Raw genomic sequence first — 20000 nt, forward strand, 5'->3', positions numbered from 1 at the left:
GCATTAACATGACTGTCAGCTTCATGTGACTGAACGACTCTCAGTCTAGACTGGAACAGAACATTTATAGTCTGGAGAAGTGAACAGTTATTATTATTAAAAAACCCTCAGCTCAGAACTAGGCAAAATCTGCATATGGCTCGCTGATAACAAACTATCATTACACATGGGCAAAACAGAGTCCATTCTCTTCGGTTCAAATAACAAACTCAGAAAGACCGACGGCTTCTCAGTTACAGTGGGTGACAATATTGTCACAAGGAAAGAAGATATTACCTACCTGGGTTCCATCCTAGAGGCAAATCTTTCCTGTGACAAAATGGCATCCAATGTAATAAAAAAAGTCAACCAACGAACACGATTCTTGTACCGGATCTCCTCACTGGTAAACATAAGAATACCCTGAAGACTCTAGCAGGAGCACTCATTCAAGGGTACTACGACTATGCTTGCACCTCATGGTACCAAAGCACCTCAAAGGCGCTAAAAACAAAATTACAAACATCTCAAAACAAACTGGTCAGACTACTGCTTGACCTTACTCCTAGAACCCACCTCACCCCTGCCCACTTTGACAACCTAGGATGGCTTAGAGTAGACGACAGAGTACAGCAACTTGCAATGGGCCTGGTCTACAAGATACACTACACGACCAAGGTACCCATGTACATGACAAAATACTTCCCAAAGGTCAGTGAATACCACGATCACAACACCAGAGGGAGCTCCACAAATCATGTTAAACCAGATTCGGCTCAAACAAGGGACTAAACACGTTTCGCAATTATGCCACATCAATGTGGAACGCCCTACCCAAAGCTGTAAAGGAATGTGAATCACTACCCACTTTCAAAAACACTCTCAAAAAACACCTAAGGGAGACTGCAACTCGAAACTGGCCCCTGTAAATGTCCGAACACAACCCCCTCCAATGTACAGTAAATTACCAAGTATGGTCTTGTCAATAATCCAATGTACAGTGTTGTTTGTACAGTTGTACAGTGTCCCCCACCCACCCCTCCTACCCAACCCCCCCCCCCCACCCCACTCCTTACCCAACCCCCCCCCCCCCCACTCCTACCCAACCCCCCCCCCCACCCACCCAACCACCTCCAATGTACAGTCCCCCCCACCCCCACCTACCCAATCCAATGTACAGTTTCTACGCCTAATGTATATACTCTTTCTTTCGGGACTCTTTTTGTATCACAAACAGTACTGTAATTGCAAATCTGGTATGTCATAAATGTATAGATGTAGCAGTACTGTCTATCTGTATGTCATGTATGTCATATATGTTACGATGAATTGAAATGGGGGACCCTGATGTAAACAAGACGAAAGTCTTCTCTGGTCTGCATCCCCTTAACAATTGTATGTATTGAGCTGTACTGTACTGTACCCAGTCTGCAATCTGTTAATAAAGTTTTCATTCATTCATTCATTCATTCATTCATTCATTCATTCATTCATTCATTCATTCATTCATTCATTCATTAAGATTAATAATAATAATAATAATAATAATAATAATAATACACATTATTTTTATAGCACCTTTCATACAAGAATTGCAGCCCAAAGTGCTTCACAGCAGTGATGTAGACACAAAATAGTCATAACATGAGCATAAAATTGGCATAATTATAGACAGGCATAAAATGAGCAGAGCATTGATATTAATAAAACCTCCTAGAAAATGTTTAATAGATTTCTGTCATTCAAATCTATGAAAAATTTAATTTTAAAATAAAATAAAATGAATGAATGAATAAATTAAAATCGTTAAAAAAATATTGTAATAGATTTCTTATTGATTATAATAGATTCTGACATTAAAATCTATAAAAGACAGGTTTCTGACTCAATCAAACCAATGCATAAAGTGCAGACAAGAATGAGTATAAAAATAGCAGTACAATAAAATAGACATACATTTGCATAAGATAGAGCATATGATAGAGTAAAATAATGCAATAGTGCAGTGCGATAAAATAAAACAATCACAGTCTGGATGCAATGAGTCCAAGTAGCAGAGTGTATTAAAAGGCTACGGTGAAGAAATACGTGTTTAGCTTACTTTGAAATATGTAGTGATCTAGCCTAGTTTTGGACACTGTGGTCTCACGTGATCAGACCCACCGTCTCACCGCATCAGTTATGCGAATTATGCCACATCAATGTGGAACGCCCTACCCAAAGCTGTAAAGGAATGTGGATCACTACCCACTTTCAAAACCTCTCTCAAGGGACACCTACGGGAGACTGCAATTCAACACTGGCCCCTGTAAATATCCTAACCCAACCCCCTCCAATGTACAGTCATTTACCTAGTATGGTTTTGTCAATAGTTCAATGTACAATTGTGTTTGTTTGTACAGTGTCTCCTCCCCCCCCCCCCCTCAATGTACAGTGTGACTTGTTTATACAGTGTGCCCCCCCCCCCCCAACCACCTCCAATGTAAATTACCCAGTATGGTTGTCAATATCCCAATGTACCCAACCCCCCCCACCCAACCTCCTCCAATGTACAGTTTCTACGTCAAATGTATATACTCCCTTTCTTGACTCCTTCTGTATCACAAACAGTACTGTATTTGCAAATCTGGTATGTCATAAATGTATAGATGTAGCAGTACTGACTATCTGTATGTCATGTATGTCATATATGTCTATATGAATTGAAAATGGGGGACCCTGATGGAAACAAGACAAACGTCTTTCTCAGGTCTGCATCCCCTTAACAATTGTATGTATTGAGCCGTACTGTATTGTACCAATTCTGCAATCTGTTAAATAAAGTTTTCATTCATTCATTCATTCATCACAAGTCTGCATGTCCGGGTTTTGTCAGAGGAAAAGTCTACACTATAAAAAAGAAGACAGTAAAAGAAATGGTAAATGTCTGGCAGCAACGGTTACCAAATACTTACTGTCAAAGTACAGTAAAATCAAATACATTTACAGCTCACCATATCTCTATAACACCAGAGCTGCTCACCATATCTCTATAACACCAGAGCTGCTCACCATATCTCTATAACACCAGAGCTGCTCACCATATCTCTATAACACCAGAGCTGCTCACCATATCTGTATAACACCAGAGCTGCTCACCATATCTATATAACACCAGAGCCGCTCACCATATCTGTTATGGTTTGTAACCGACCCCAATCGCACAACACAAGACAGGTATGAGAGTAAGCCAAGAACTGGGCATTTATTGAAACACACAGAAAACGGCACTGTCCCTTTAAGGGAGAACACAAATGACTGGAAAACAAGAAATGGGAAACGGGCACAGTGCCTTTAGGAGGCGAGCTGGCTAAGGGGAAGGCTAAGGGAACAGGACCAGGGCAAGGGACAAGGGCAGGAAACAGGGAGGACTAGGAGGACCGGACGGGATGACTAGGAGGACTAGGAGGACTGGACAGGGAGGGCTAGGAGGACTAGAGTGGGGAAACAGGGACAGAGGCTCGCGGAGGCGGGCTGGGGAGAGGGAGGACTGGAAGGACTAGATAGGGAGGACTAGGAGGACTAGAGTGGGGAAACAGGGACAGGGGCCCGCGGAGGCGGGCTGGGGACAGGGAGGACTAGGAGGACTAGAGAGGGGAAAACAGACAAAGACTGGGATTCAAGCCTAGATGAAAGTTGCTGCTCTGCAGCTTCTCCCGGGATGGTTCGTCTGGGGAAGCAGACGGTGACGTCAGAGCCGCTCTGCAGATTCCTCTCGGCAGCTCTCCGAGGTGGAAACGGGACAGAGAGGGAGAGAGAGAGCGGGTTAGCTCAGAGAACAGTTGGGAACAGAGCAGGTGACAGGAGAAGTGACTTGTCCCAAAACAGATAATCCAGTGACAGAATCTTCGGTGTAAATACACACTGCGAGTAATGTCCCAACAAACATCCACGTGATAGAATCTTCGGTGCAAATACACACAGTGAGCGAAGTCCCAATAATAATCCAAGTGATAATATCTTCGGTGTGAATACACACAGTGAGCGATGTTCAAGCAAATAATATCCCAAATGAACTATCCAAAAAGCAAGCACTGGGTGAGTGACAGTCAGACAAAAAGCAGGATCTCTTCAGTGTATTAAACACACGAAAAACGAATAGGGTCAAAGACAGTCTTGCAAAAACTCACCCAGGCGCTGTGCGTAAAGAGAGCGGGATCAAAACAGGGCGAGCGCGTCGCCACGGGGAACGGGTTGTCCAAGCGGAGGTCTGAGTGGTGCGCGACTGCTTGGAGTACGCGCCGGTACGGAGGGCGCATCTGGCGCGGAGGTCTGAGTGGTGCGCGACTGCTTGGAGTGCGCGCCGGTACGGAGGGCGCATCTGGCGCGGAGGTCTGAGTGGTGCGCGACTGCTTGGAGTACGCGCCGGTACGGAGGGCGCATCAGGCGCGGAGGTCTGAGTGGTGCGCGTCTGCTTGGAGTACGCGCCGGTACGGAGGACGCATCTGGAGTGCATCTGAATGCGCGTCTGGAGTGAAGAGCGCGTCTGCGCGGAAGAGCGCGCCGGCTCGTAGAGACGCATCCTCCCGTAGAGTATTAGGAAGCGATGCGCGTCTGGAGTGAAGAGCGCGTCTGCTGCGCGGAGGGCTGGATGCGCGTCTGGGCGTCTGCTGCGCGGAGGTCTGAATGCGCGTCTGGGCGTCTGCTGCGCGGAGGTCTGAATGCGCGTCTGGCCGTCTGCTGCGCGGAGGTCTGAAGTGGAACACTGGAATACCTCCTGTGGAAGTTTAGAGAGCGCAGTCCAGTGTCTCCTTCCAGGCAAACGGAGACAGGAGGCGAAGGCTTGAGTGCATCTGGCGCAGAGGTCTGGATGCGCGTCTGGACGTCAGCTGCGCGGAGGTCTGAAGTGGAACACTGGAATACCTCCCGTGGAAGTTTAGAGAGCGCAGTCCAGTGTCTCCTTCCAGGCAAACGGCGACAGGAGGCGAAGGCTAGAGCGCATCTCACGCCGGAGATGAAAACAGCATAACAGACAGAGAACCTCCCGAAGGAGTCTTGGTGATAGAGATATGATACGGAATGATACGGGGCGACCCGACAAGGCTAGAGGGGAAGAGCGAGGTACTTAAAGCCCACAGGGGAACTAATTAGAATCCCCATCAGGTGCGTGAAGGTAATTGATACTAGAACTAGAAGTGTGTGTTCGGCACCAGACCAATCAAACACATAATGACAGGTAGTCCAAGGGTGTGGCTGCTGAAGAGCAAACGAACGCGAGGGTGGGGGCTAGTGAGGTGAGGAGAATGCAATTGATTAACAGAAAACTAAAGGAACAGAGCGAGTAGGCTTAAAGGAACAGAGCGAGTAGGTGAGCAGCGGACAAAACCTCACAATATCTCTGTAACACCAGAGCTGCTCACCATATCTCTATAACACCAGAGCTGCTCACCATATCTCTATGACACCAGAGCTGCTCACCATATCTCTATAACACCAGAGCTGCTCACCATATCTCTGTAACACCAGAGCTGCTCACCATATCTCTATAACACCAGAGCTGCTCACCATGTCTCTATAACACCAGAGCTGCTCACCATATCTCTATAACACCAGAGCTGCTCACCATATCTCTATAACACCAGAGCTGCTCACCATGTCTCTATAACACCAGAGCTGCTCACCATATCTCTGTAACACCAGAGCTGCTCACCATATCTCTATAACACCAGAGCTGCTCACCATGTCTCTATAACACCAGAGCTGCTCACCATATCTCTATAACACCAGAGCTGCTCACCATATCTCTATAACACCAGAGCTGCTCACCATGTCTCTATAACACCAGAGCTGCTCACCATATCTCTATAACACCAGAGCTGCTCACCATATCTCTATAACACCAGAGCTGCTCACCATATCTCTATAACACCAGAGCTGCTCACCATATCTCTATAACACCAGAGCTACTCACCATATCTCTATAACACCAGAGCTGCTCACCATATCTCTATAACACCAGAGCTGCTCACCATATCTCTATAACACCAGAGATGCTCACCATATCTCTATAACACCAGAGCTGCTCACCATGTCTCTATAACACCAGAGCTGCTCACCATGTCTCTATAACACCAGAGCTGCTCACCATATCTCTATAACACCAGAGCTGCTCACCATGTCTCTATAACACCAGAGCTGCTCACCATGTCTCTATAACACCAGAGATGCTCACCATATCTCTATAACACCAGCGCTGCTCACCATGTCTCTATAACACCAGAGCTGCTCACCATGTCTCTATAACACCAGAGCTGCTCACCATATCTCTATAACACCAGAGCTGCTCACCATATCTCTATAACACCAGAGCTGCTCACCATGTCTCTATAACACCAGAGCTGCTCACCATATCTCTATAACACCGGAGCTGCTCACCATATCTATATAACACCAGAGCTGCTCACCATATCTCTATAACACCAGAGCTGCTCACCATATCTCACTAGATGTTCCCCGTGTTAACACTTCGGTCAATCCTCCTTCCAGTTTGCTGCTCCCAGCCGTTGGAAACGAGATGCAAAATACTTTGAAAATGGAAAAATGTATCCCCCTCACTACTTTGAAGGACTATCGCAGAGTTGTTTACAAGCACCTGCAACTGTCACCCAGCCAACTGTGATTTTACTGTTCTGCTTCATGTTGTTTAATGTGTGTTTTAATTATCCCCCTTACCTCTGTGATGTATGTACCACCTGTCTCTTTCCCCCTGTTACCCTTCCAGGGGACCATTTGTGAAAGTAAGAATTTGCTCTTAATTGACCTGCCTGGTTAAATAACGGTTAACTAAAAATAAAATACATTTTTATTGAACCACTTTTCAAACGTTATAGGTATCCAACAGCTGGCTACTGCGAGACTATATATGGACATGGTGGCTGTTAACACAATGCAGTTTCTCAACAACTCAACGTCCTTCAGACAGCAGGGTATCTGAGCACAGGCTGACTCACGTCTGCTTCCTATCTCTACGAGCCTGAGATACAAGATATGAGTCATCTAATATAATGAGATGAGTAACCTGCTGGGGAGAGAGAGAGCCTGTGTAGCTAACGTATACCGACAGCGAACGCATGATAGTGTGTATAATACAGGAGCTACTGTAGATGTTGTATAAAGAGCATGATAGTGTGTTTAATACAGGAGCTACTGTAGATGTTGTATAAAGAGCATGATAGTGTGTTTAATACAGGAGCTACTGTAGATGTTGTATAAAGAGCATGGTAGTGTGTTTAATACAGGAGCTACTGTAGATGTTGTATAAAGGTAGTGTGTTTAATACAGGAGCTACTGTAGATGTTGTATAAAGAGCATGATAGTGTGTTTAATACAGGAGCTACTGGAGATGTTGTATAAAGAGCATGGTAGTGTGTTTAATACAGGAGCTACTGTAGATGTTGTATAAAGGTAGTGTGTTTAATACAGGAGCTACTGTAGATGTTGTATAAAGGTAGTGTGTTTAATACAGGAGCTACTGTAGATGTTGTATAAAGAGCATGATAGTGTGTTTAATACAGGAGCTACTGTAGATGTTGTATAAAGAGCATGATAGTGTGTTTAATACAGGAGCTACTGTAGATGTTGTATAAAGAGCATGATAGTGTGTTTAATACAGGAGCTACTGTAGATGTTGTATAAAGAGAGCATGATAGTGTGTTTAATACAGGAGCTACTGTAGATGTTGTATAAAGAGAGCATGATAGTGTGTTTAATACAGGAGCTACTGTAGATGTTGTATAAAGAGAGCATGATAGTGTGTTTAATACAGGAGCTACTGTAGATGTTGTATAAAGAGCATGATAGTGTGTTTAATACAGGAGCTACTGTAGATGTTGTATAAAGATAGTGTGTTTAATACAGTACTGTAGATGTTGTATAAAGAGCATGATAGTGTGTTTAATACAGGAGCTACTGTAGATGTTGTATAAAGAGAGCATGATAGTGTGTATAATACAAGAGAGGACTGTTTGTAGGTCTTTGCAGGAGGACTGTTTGTAGGTCTTTGCAGGAGGACCGTTTGTAGGTCTTTGCAGGAGGACTGTTTGTAGGTCTTTGCAGGAGGACTGTTTGTAGGTCTTTGCAGGAGGACCGTTTGTAGGTCTTTGAGGGAGGACTGTTTGTAGGTCTTTGCAGGAGGACTGTTTGTAGGTCTTTGCAGGAGGACTGTTTGTAGGTCTTTGCAGGAGGACTGTTTGTAGGTCTTTGCAGGAGGACTGTTTGTAGGTCTTTGCAGGAGGACTGTTTGTAGGTCTTTGCAGGAGATGACTGTTTGTAGGTCTTTGCAGGAGGACTGTTTGTAGGTCTTTGCAGGAGGACTGTTTGTAGGTCTTTGCAGGAGGACTGCTTGTAGGTCTTTGCAGGAGATGACTGTTTGTAGGTCTTTGCAGGAGGACCGTTTGTAGGTCTTTGAGGGAGGACTGTTTGTAGGTCTTTGCAGGAGGACTGTTTGTAGGTCTTTGCAGGAGGACTGTTTGTAGGTCTTTGCAGGAGGACTGTTTGTAGGTCTTTGCAGGAGGACTGTTTGTAGGTCTTTGCAGGAGGACTGTTTGTAGGTCTTTGCAGGAGATGACTGTTTGTAGGTCTTTGCAGGAGGACTGTTTGTAGGTCTTTGCAGGAGGACTGTTTGTAGGTCTTTGCAGGAGGACTGCTTGTAGGTCTTTGCAGGAGATGACTGTTTGTAGGTCTTTGCAGGAGGACTGCTTGTAGGTCTTTGCAGGAGGACTGCTTGTAGGTCTTTGCAGGAGGACTGTTTGTAGGGCTTTGCAGGAGATGACCGTTTGTAGGTCTTTGCAGGAGGACCTGTGGAGAGTGTTTCTGTGTCTCCTGCCTCATGTCATGTGTGACTGTGTGTGTAAGTCTGCTTTTCACCAGCTATCAAAGGGCTGGTTGAGATGCTTAGTGTTCTCTCTCTCTCTCTCTCTCTCTCTCTCTCTCTCTCTCTCTCTCTCTCTCTCTCTCTCTCTCTCTCTCTCTCTCTCTCTCTCTCTCTCTCTCTCTCTCTCTCTCTCTCTCTCTCTCTCTCTCTCTCTCTCTCAATTAAATTCAATTCAATTGAAATGGGCTTTATTCACATGGGAAACATACGTTTACATTGCCAAACAAAACAAATCAAACAGAGAAATCAGAAGTAATCAGTACTGTGCTCAGTAATTTCCATTTTTTTGTGTGATGTTGTGACAGTATATATCCATTATACTATATCCACTCTTATTCCTTCTCCCAAAATAAACCTGCGGTCCATAATTATTATGAATTGTTCTTAATTGTATAGCTGCAATTTGAATAAAGTGTGGCGACTAATCAAAGAGGTTTTGGTTGTAACTTGATTGCGACCATAATTAGTTTTTCGTCACCATTTTAAATAGCCTGTATGATTGCCACACTGGGAGAGGGAGGGGTTGAAAGCATTGTAAAACACCATTTTAATACATATTATATCTACATAAACTGCAAGAGAAGTTTACCCTTATTTGTCTTGGTATAGTTTACATTGGAATTGAATGTCTCTCTCTCTCTCTCTCCATCTCTCTCACCCTCCCTCCATCTCTCCCACCCTCCCTATCGGTCCCGCTCTCTCTCACCCTCCCTCCATCTCTCCCACCCTCCCTCTCGGTCCCTCCTCTCTCTCTCTCTCTCCCTCCATCCCTCCTCTCTCTCTCTCTCCTCCATCCCTCCTCTCTCCCTCCCTCCTCTCTTCCTCTCTCTCTCTCCCTCTCTCTCTCTCTCTCTCTCCCTCCCTCTGACCCTCTGCCTCAGGGATGTAGTGGAGCATTGATGAAGTGTCGGAAGTGGTTGTTTTTGTTTTTGTTTTTGTTTTGATGCTGTTTGGGGCTGGCTCTCGTGTTGAGAACTTTCCTCTCTCTGAATTGAAGGGATTAGTTTGTACCCACTTGTACTCCAGTAGTACTTTCCCAACCCATAATTGTTGTTTTCCAGCGAGACATCTTTGGTACCAAAACATCCAAGTCCCTAGGCTGGTGCACACACACACACACGCACACATGCACACACACACACGCACACATGCACGCACGCACGCACGCACGCACACACACACACACACACACACGTACACACGCACACACACACACACACACACACCACACACACACACGCACACACACACACACTTGTACCTCCTAAGCATCCTCTCAATTCTGCCGGTGTCCCGCTCACTTTCAGTTGGGTGCCTTTGATGTCTTATTCCTATGATACCCACAATCCCACAGGGCTATTTCCTGTCCCCCCTCAAAAGGTCTATAAATGTGTCCCCCCCCCCCCCCCCCCCCCCCCCACCTCCTCTACCAGACACTTAGTAAATAGCGTCTGGGGGAATATGATACTAAAAATATGTATGCAGTATGGAAGGAGAGAACCACTAACCACTAACACACATACTGGTGCCAGGTATGGACGGAGGAAACCACTAACACACATACTGGTGCCAGGTATGGACGGAGGAAACCACTAACAACACATACTTGTGCCAGGTATGGACGGAGGAAACCACTAACACACATACTGGTGCCAGGTATGGACGGAGGAAACCACTAACACACATACTGGTGCCAGGTATGGACGGAGGAAACCACTAACACACATACTGGTGCCAGGTATGGACGGAGGAAACCACTAACACACATACTGGTGTCAGGTATGGACGGAGGAAACCACTAACACACATACTGGTGCCAGGTATGGACGGAGGAAACCACTAACACACATACTGGTGTCAGGTATGGAAGGAGGAAACCACTAACACACATACTGGTGTCAGGTATTAAATCTGATTCCACGAGCCATGTGCAGCATGCCAGAAATCAGAGCTAAAGCAGTTGACTTTATGTGTTTCTAACAGAAAGAAACTACATCTCCGTAGTGGAATTTGCCACTACTAAAATGGATTCTATCTCCGTCACTCAAACGAATGGTCTTACTGTCGGTCTCTACTATTGGACGGGATGAGCACTGTGTCAGATGATAGTACTTAGTTTAACTCATTGACTGCCACACTGTTTTCCCAAGTTTACTCCCTGGTGCCAGTGTTTCAGACCGTTTTGAAGATGTTTGTAGACCCATCGTATATTCTATATTATAGTTATGGAGACATACTATGGCTCATTTGAAATGCTTATATTTCTACGTACATCTGTTCCTGCGCAATCCCAGGCTAAAGAGTGGCCAGTTTCCCAAAAATCCCTGCTTATTTTCTAGTAAAAGAGATATTGCGTCTTTTGTGAAGCATGCTCAGTTCGTGCTTGTTGCTCGACACATTTCCAGGTCATAGGGCTCATGTTGATACATATTATTGTTCTATTAAAAAAACCACCATGTGTAATCTTACCTGCTTTTCGATTTGGCATCCATTCCGGCTTGTCTGGGTCCGACTCGGTAATCTCGCTGTCTGTGTCGCTATCGCTGAACATTTCAGTGAAATATTCGGGCTATGGACGACGTGCTCTTGCGACTACTGCGGCGCGGTGAGACGCTCTGAACAGATAACATTACATCCTCGGCCGGTTTGGCTTTAGTATTTTTTCTGATTTACCAGAAATGCGGACTCCAACGTAGTCTGGTGAAAATGCACCTTTTGGATAGTCTTCACCTTGTTTTTCCTCTTCATGATAATCTCCAATCGTTCGCTACACACCGATCACTATTGCCGCCTCTCTCACAAACAGTTTGCTCAGCTGAGTTCATGGGGGACACGAAACAGGGTTACCACATCCATACACAAGGTGCGCGAGAGTGTCTACTATCGTAATAAAAAAAATAAAACATAAAACGAATATACTAGTTTTTGGCGTTCAACACATGGGCGCAAAAAAAACGAATATACTCGTTATTGGCAGTCAATGAGTTAATACTCTGGATCAACATCAGTACATCCTTAACATCTACCCATTTAATACATCCTATAACAATGGATTATAGAGGAGGCAAAATGTAAAAAGACAGCAACATCCTTGCCCACCTTCCGCTGATGTTAACGACAGCGTGGGTGCAGTAGGAGCACCAGCGCCTCTGTAATCATGCTTGTCTCTGTTGATTCTGCTGATTGTCTAAGTGGCTCCAGAGAGACGCCTTTCTAAATGACTCTTGATGCAGATGACTCTTCTGTGTTCATTAGTAAGTTCACTTTGTAGAGAGGAGAATGCAAAAACGTAGTGGCACTGTGGTAATAGTGGTATGTGGTACTGGATGTAGTAATAGTGGTATGTGGTACTGTACATAGTAATAGTTGTATGTGGTACTGTATGTACTGTAGTAATAGTGGTACTGTACATAGTAATAGTTGTGTGTGGTACTGTATGTACTGTAGTAATAGTGGTACTCTACATAGTAATAGTGGTGTTCTATGTAGTAATAGTGGTATTTTATGTAGTAATAGTGGTATTTTATCCAGTAATAGTGGTATTCTATGTAACAGTGGTATTTTTACGTAGTAATAGGGGTATTATTTGTAGTATTTGTGGTATTTACGGTACATTGTAATAGTGTGGTATTTTATGTAGTAATAGTGGTATTCTATATAGGAATAGTGGTATTCTATGTAGTAATCGTGTTATTTTATGTAGTAATAGTTTTGTATGTAGTAATAGTCGTATTTTATGCAGTAATAGTGGTATTTTATGTAGTAATAGTGGTATTCTATATAGTAATAGTGGTATTCTCTGTAGTAATCGTGTTATTTTATGTAGTAATAGTTTTGTATGTAGTAATAGTGGTATTTTATGCAGTAATAGTGGTATTTTATGTAGTAATAGTGGTATTTTATGTAGTAATAGTGGTATTTTATGTAATAGTGGTATTTTATATATAGTGGTATTTTATCCAGTAATAGTGGTATTTTATCCAGTAATAGTGGTATTGTATGTAATAGTCGTATTATACGTAGTAATAGTGGTATTTTGTGTAGTAATAGTGGTATTTTATATAGTAATAGTGGTATTTCATGTAATAGTGGTATTATACGTAGTAATAGTGGTATTTTGTGTAGTAATAGTGGTATTTTATATAGTAATAGTGGTATTTCATGTAATAGTGGTATTATACGTAGTAATAGTGGTATTTTATGTAGTGTGTGTGGAAAGCAAAATGGCACCGTTGGATTAATTAGCTCTAATAGGCCCTTTTCACATGTTTTGACTTGCCATCGCAGGGTAAACAGGTTTAGGGTAAACCCTAAACATTAATTAGGGTTCCTTACAGTGCCAGAACCATTCCAGTGAGACAGCATGCCTCACAGCTAAACAGAATACAATCATAATTAACATAATTAATTACACTTGTGTATACCTTGCGATGACATGACAAAATGGCTGCTCTGTAAAGGGCCTATTAACTATCAGCAGTTAATTTTAAAGGAATTGCTTTCACATACTGGGGCTGCAGTGGCCTAAAGGCCTAAAGGTTAGAAAAGTGAGCAAAGTACCTAAAGCCTCAGTTGCTCCAGTGGAGCTGCTCAGTAGCCAATGGTGTCAGACTGGTTGTACTGTACAATCCAGCAAGAGCATATTATGTGTTCAGCACAACCTACCCTGGTTAAAGATATATGATCAGATAAAGATATAGGATCAGGTAAAGATATATGATCAGGTAAAGATATATGATCAGATAGATATATATGATCAGGTAAAGATATAGGATCAGGTAAAGATATAGGATCAGGTAAAGATATATGATCAGATAGATATATATGATCAGGTAAAGATATAGGATCAGGGCCCTATTCCCCGTACCTGGTTCAACTAAGTCGATCAAGAGTCCCATTATCCAGCTTCAGTTAACCCGATGTTTGAAGCCGGGATTTTCATGTTCCTCGAAGGTGGATTCAGTCTCGTTAACTCAAACCAGACTTGAGACCCAGGATAAGTGCGCGCGGCCGCTTCAGTTGAAAAGCCATCACGTATCGATAGCAGAGATCCTGATTTTCTAACGGCATTGATTGATTAATTGATTTAAAACTTTATTAACAGATTGCATTACGGCTCAATCGCCTCGCCGACAAGTTAAATGCGTTATCTATAGGCTAATTTTAAGTCCCTCATTACCCCAATCAATCAGATTATATTTCTTTAAACTTGCCTGCTGGCAGTAGGTTTATGGAATGGATAATCAAATGAGATCTTGCTAGCGAAAATAATTAGTTAAACTGTTATACGGAATAAGGACACGGCTCTCTTATGGATCTTTTACTTATCTACACTGTGGTGTAAAGGTGTCTGCTTTTGACTTTCACACAGGCGGCCCGGGTTCGAATCCCACTTCTCCTAGTCTTTTCCTTCTTTTTGCAATGTAGGAATAATTCAATTTGGTGCACGTTGAGAGCTATATAAAGAATGACATCCTCAATGCATGTAGATTTATAATATTTTAACTTAAAACTAGGCTACTTTTGCGTATAATCATTAATATTATATTCCAAAAGAATTATATTGGAAAAGCGGGGTTTTGAACACCGGTCGCCCGGTTGCCAAGATTCAGCACTAGCCGCTGCGCCACTGTGCCACATGGGATATACTCATTGTTTATGCATTAATGGACGAGAGACCCGTGTTTAGAATATTTTTCTTACCAAAAAATTAAGTTTTATCTCTTTATTCTCAAATGCATTAATGTGACGTCAACGGCTCATTCAATTTCTCAAATCCGTCAAACAGCGCATCTCATCAGACATTTTAATCCCAGTTACAATATCACACAAAAACCACAATCCCCGCATAGACACTTCAATTTTATGCTTGAATGAAACACAATCCGGCGCTCCGTTAAGCAAATCTACAGCGGAGATTAATATATGAAACTAATCAGAGCCAAACGGCCGATAGGTTTCATTCATTAAAAATATCCCTGCGGGATTCACATTTGCAATGAGCCGTTATTAAAATAACCACATGCAGCGTGTATCGCGACTCTGAGCGCCGTATATGACGTGCATTATTTTATTTAGGACAAAGTAAATCTATAGGCTCAATATGATTTATTATCAGAGTTTAGTTCTATTATTATACATTTCAAAAGCCCCCTCTAGGAAAATGAAGCACAGAAACGTAACTAGACTGTGAGAATCATTTCAGGAAACGAGCTGTCACTTCTTTGCGGGGGCGTGGCCATGGTTCATCCGGCTAACTTGAACTTAACCCTGCTCTCGACCAGGCTCAAACTTTTTGATCTGTTGTCATGGTGATTTAGACAATCCAGCTTCGGGGAATGGGAAGGTCCGGCTTAAGTCAGACTTGACCGAAAGTTATCCGGCTAACTCAGTTATCCAGGTACGGGGAACGGGGCCCAGGTAAATATATAGGATCAGGTAAAGATATAGGATCAGGTAAATATATATGATCAGATAAATATATATGATCAGGTAAATATATATGATCAGATAAATATATATGATCAGGTAAAGATATAGGATCAGGTAAAGATATATATGATCAGATAAATATATAGGATCAGGTAAATATATAGGATCAGGTAAAGATATAGGATCAGGTAAAGATATATATGATCAGATAAATATATATGATCAGGTAAAGATATATGATCAGGTAAAGATATAGGATCAGGTAAATATATATGATCAGGTAAAGATATATGATCAGATAAATATATATGATCAGGTAAAGATATAGGATCAGGTAAAGATATATATGATCAGATAAATATATATGATCAGGTAAAGATATATGATCAGGTAAAGATATATATGATCAGGTAAAGATATAGGATCAGGTAAATATATATGATCAGGTAAAGATATATGATCAGATAAATATATATGATCAGGTAAAGATATAGGATCAGGTAAAGATATATATGATCAGATAAATATATATGATCAGGTAAAGATATATGATCAGGTAAAGATATATATGATCAGGTAAAGATATAGGATCAGGTAAAGATATATGATCAGGTAAATATATATGATCAGATAAATATAAATGATCAGGTAAATATATATGATCAGGTAAAGATATATATGATCAAGTAAATATATATGATGATGGAAAATATATATAATCAGGTAAATATATATTATCCGTTAGATATATATGGTCAGGTAAATGTATATGATCAGGTACCATCACGATACCTTCACATGAGCCACTTGTGATAATAATGTGAAAGCGTCACCTGAAGCCATGAAAACGATGTGAAAGACAAGGGTGTGTCAACCCATGTGTTTTTGGAAGAACCGTACAGAATGGTTTCTGAACGTGTTTCATTTGTCCTACGGTCGCGGCATTGACTTAAAATCATAAAGACATGGAAATCAGTAGAAAGTGCAGTTACACGCTTTTTTCTTGCCGTTCAGCCGTTCTGAGCGGACACAGTGTTTCACATGAGAGAGAAATGACTGTGGCGATTCTTAACCACTGCTGGCACGTCATTACATGCTGATCGATAGGCTGCTCCATAAAGTCAATCCACAGTGTTTTCACAGACACACCGCTATTTTCAATTGATCAGTGGACGTGAAATCAATAGCAGCCTATATGAGTGAGCGTGAATAACTTGTATTTGTATGCATGTGTGTGTGTGTGTGTTTGTGTCTCTTTCAGGTTGAAGCCCTTCACTTCCTATAAACTACGGATGCTGGCGACCAATGATATAGGAGATAGCGCCCTCAGCAAAGAGACAGAAGCAATTACAACACTCCAAGATGGTGAGAGACGGATGGGGAGGGAGGGAGGGAGGGAGAGGAGGGAGGGAGAGGAGGAAGGGGAGAGGAACAGGAGGGAGAGAGGGGGGAGAGAAGGAGAGAGTGGAGGGAGGGAGATAATGGAATAAGGAGGATGCAGGGAGGTGCAAAACAACTGGGGTTTGACAGGTTCTCACAGGATGGGAGAGAAGAATGGAATGTACTTCACAGTATTGGTGTACTTGTATTCACAGTATTGGTGTACTTGTATTCACAGTATTGGTGTACTTGTATTCACAGTATTGGTGTACTTGTATTCACAGTATTGGTGTACTTGTATCCACAGTATAGGTGTACCTGTACTTACCTGGGTTTATTTACATTTATCATAAAGGGGAAATTCATCCTCATATGGGTCTCTCTCTCTCTCTCTCTCTCTCTCTCTCCAACACCATAACCCGTCTCTGATTAATTAATTTGGTTTGAAAGTTATTGTTAAAGGGTTATGTGTGTAATGTGTTATGAGTGATGTCATTATGAAGTAATAGATACAGCTCAGTGATGTCTTTCTAGGAACTGTTAATCGCTCATGAACGCCTGGATATTTTTCATTTTCATAATTTCAATGAGCTGTATCTATTACTTCCAGGAGCGATATACATATACATCATAATGACATCACACCTCTTAACTCTTTAACCAAACCAAATTAATTTGTACAAGACGGTTATAGTTTTGGAGTAATGTGTGAGATTATGGGCGTGATAAATCAGCTTTATGTTTTGGTTGAAGATTTCCATTAAAGGTCCGGTCCGGGTTTTATTTCTACCATATCAATGTTATTCACATACATCGTGGAAGAGTGTGATCTGTAGATGGAACATCTATTTTTCTTAACCCTTTCACTGCCGCACGACAGAAGGTTAACCCTTTACTATCACACAACCGACGGTCGCCGCGTCTGAAAGGGTTAACCTTCTGTGTATTGTCGCAGTGAAAGGGTTAACCGTTTGGATAGATGTGTCTGAAAGGGTTAACCTTCTGTGTATTGTCGCAGTGAAAGGGTTAACCGTTTGGTAGTACGGCAGTGAAAGGGTTAACCTATTGTAAATGATCATATATTTTATATTATATGAAGTGTTTCACAAACATTACTCACACATTTATAATTGCCACAAAATACAGAAAATACAATAAAAGATTTAAACTGCTGTGGCGGTAATGCTACCCATCATTTATTTATGTTTGGATTACTGATTGGGCCTTTAACATTAGTATGGATTTAGCTAAAGTTGGTGACCCAGTGGAGTACATAGAAGAACTGTTTAAGTTCGTTTAAATGAGTAAAAGTAGGCCCCTGGGTTTGAAAAAGAGAGGGGGAGGGGAGGGGAAGAGAGGAGAGGAGAGGAGTGGAAGAGAGGATAGAGGAGTGGAATAGAGGAGAGGAGAGAGGAGTAGAAGAGAGGAGAGGAGAGAGGAAAGGAGAGAGGAGTGGAAGAGAGGAGAGGAGAGATTAGTAGAGGAGATGAGAGAGGAGTGGAAGAGAGGAGAGGATAGAGGAGTGGAATAGAGGAGAGGAGAGAGGAGTGGAAGAGAGGAGAGGATAGAGGAGTGGAGAGAGGAGTGGAAGAGAGGAGAGGATAGAGGAGAGGAGTGGAAGAGAGGAGAGGAGAGAGGAGTGGAAGATAGGGGAGGATATAGGAGTGGAAGAGAGGAGAGGAAAGAGTAGTGGAAGAGAGGAGAGAGGAGTGGAAGAGAGGAGAGGAGAGAGAAGTGGAAGATAGGGGAGGATATAGGAGTGGAAGAGAGGAGAGGAAAGAGTAGTGGAAGAGAGGAGAAGATATAGGAGTGGAAGATAGGAGAAGATATGGGAGTGGAAGAGAGGAGAGGAGAGAGTAGTGGAAGAGAGGAGAGGAGAGAGTAGTGGAAGAGAGGAGAGGAGAGAGTAGTGGAAGAGAGGAGAGAGTAGTGGAAGAGATGAGAGAGGAGTGGAAGAGAGGAGAAGATATAGGAGTGGAGGAGAGGAGAGAGGAGTGGAAGAGAGGAGAGAGGAGTGGAAGAGAGCAGAAGATATAGGAGTGGAAGAGAGGAGAAGATATAGGAGTGGAAGAGAGGAGATGAGAGAGGAGTGGAAGAGAGGAGAAGAGAGAGGAGTGGAAGAGAGAAGAGAGGAGTGGAAGAGAGGAGAAGATATAGGAGTGGAAGAGTTTCAAGTTTCTTTAATAGTTGTCATAGAGAGAGAGAGGAGTGGAAGAGAGAGGAGAGAGGAGTGGAAGAGAGGAGAGAGGAGTGGAGGAGAGGAGTGGAAGAGAGGAGAAGATATAGGAGTGGAAGAGAGAAGATATAGGAGTGGAAGAGAGGAGAGGAGGATATAATACAGCATATATATATCTGTCTTGTCTGTCTCTCTCTCTCTAGTGCCTGAGGAACCTCCTGTCATCCTGGCAGTAAAACCCTCAACTACCACCTCCATCCTGGTGCAGTGGAAGGTACACACACACACACACACACACACACACACACACACACACACACACACACACACACACACACACACACACACACACACAGACACACTGTACACTCTCTCTCTCGTTCTCTTACTCACACACTCTCACACACACACATGCAGACACACACTCTCTCTTTCTCTCGTTCTCTTACTCACACACTCTCTCACACACACGCACCCACATGCACACACTGTACACTGTACACACACACTCTCTCTCTGGTTCTCTCTTACTCACACACTCTCTCACACACACACACACACACACACACACACACACACACACACACACACACACACACACACACACACACCGTCCTGCTGGAAAAAGATATAACTGCAGGCCGGGACACGCCCACAAGTGCAGGTATGATGGTCGGAGAAATTCGAGCCATGACAGCCCACGCAGAAGTATAATTCAGCTTTTAGTGTGTTTGTGTGTCTGCATGCATGTGTGTGCATAATGTGTGTGTGTGTGTTTGTGTGTGTGTGGATGGGGGGTGTTGGAGGGAATTAATTTGCATAGTTTATTTATTGAGTGCAGATAGGTCAGGGGTCAACACAGATGAACAGAGAGAAGGAGGGAGGGATGGAGAGAACACACAGGGGTAGAAATGAGGAAACTCCTAATGAGGAGAGAGCAGCGGGAAGAGGAGAAGAGAATCAACAAATTACGTCAGGAGGGGGAGAGAGAGAGAGAGAGAGGGAGAGAGAGAGCGAGCGAGCTAGCGAGAGGCCTAGGCTGAGATGTGTATAGAGCTTCTTTTAGTTTAAACTCAGTGAGATGGTAATAGAGCTTCTTACAGTTTAAACTCAGTGAGATGG

The 20000-nt window shown here is 43.0% G+C and overlaps 1 protein-coding gene across 1 annotated transcript in view; it reads left to right on the forward strand.

Moving 5' to 3' along the window:
- The window catches only part of sdk1a (sidekick cell adhesion molecule 1a), a gene marked incomplete at its 5' end in the record, with an annotated part of 439376 nt that overhangs the window by 371196 nt on the left and 48180 nt on the right, over positions 1–20000 (forward strand). The window contains 2 exon segments of the mRNA XM_084319476.1: positions 16584–16687; positions 19082–19152. Coding sequence (XP_084175602.1) covers positions 16584–16687; positions 19082–19152 — 175 coding nt within the window.

This window comes from Notolepis coatsorum (genome assembly GCF_963971535.1).
Source record: "Notolepis coatsorum genome assembly, chromosome: 7".
NCBI classification, from domain to species: Eukaryota; Metazoa; Chordata; class Actinopteri; order Aulopiformes; family Paralepididae; genus Notolepis; species Notolepis coatsorum.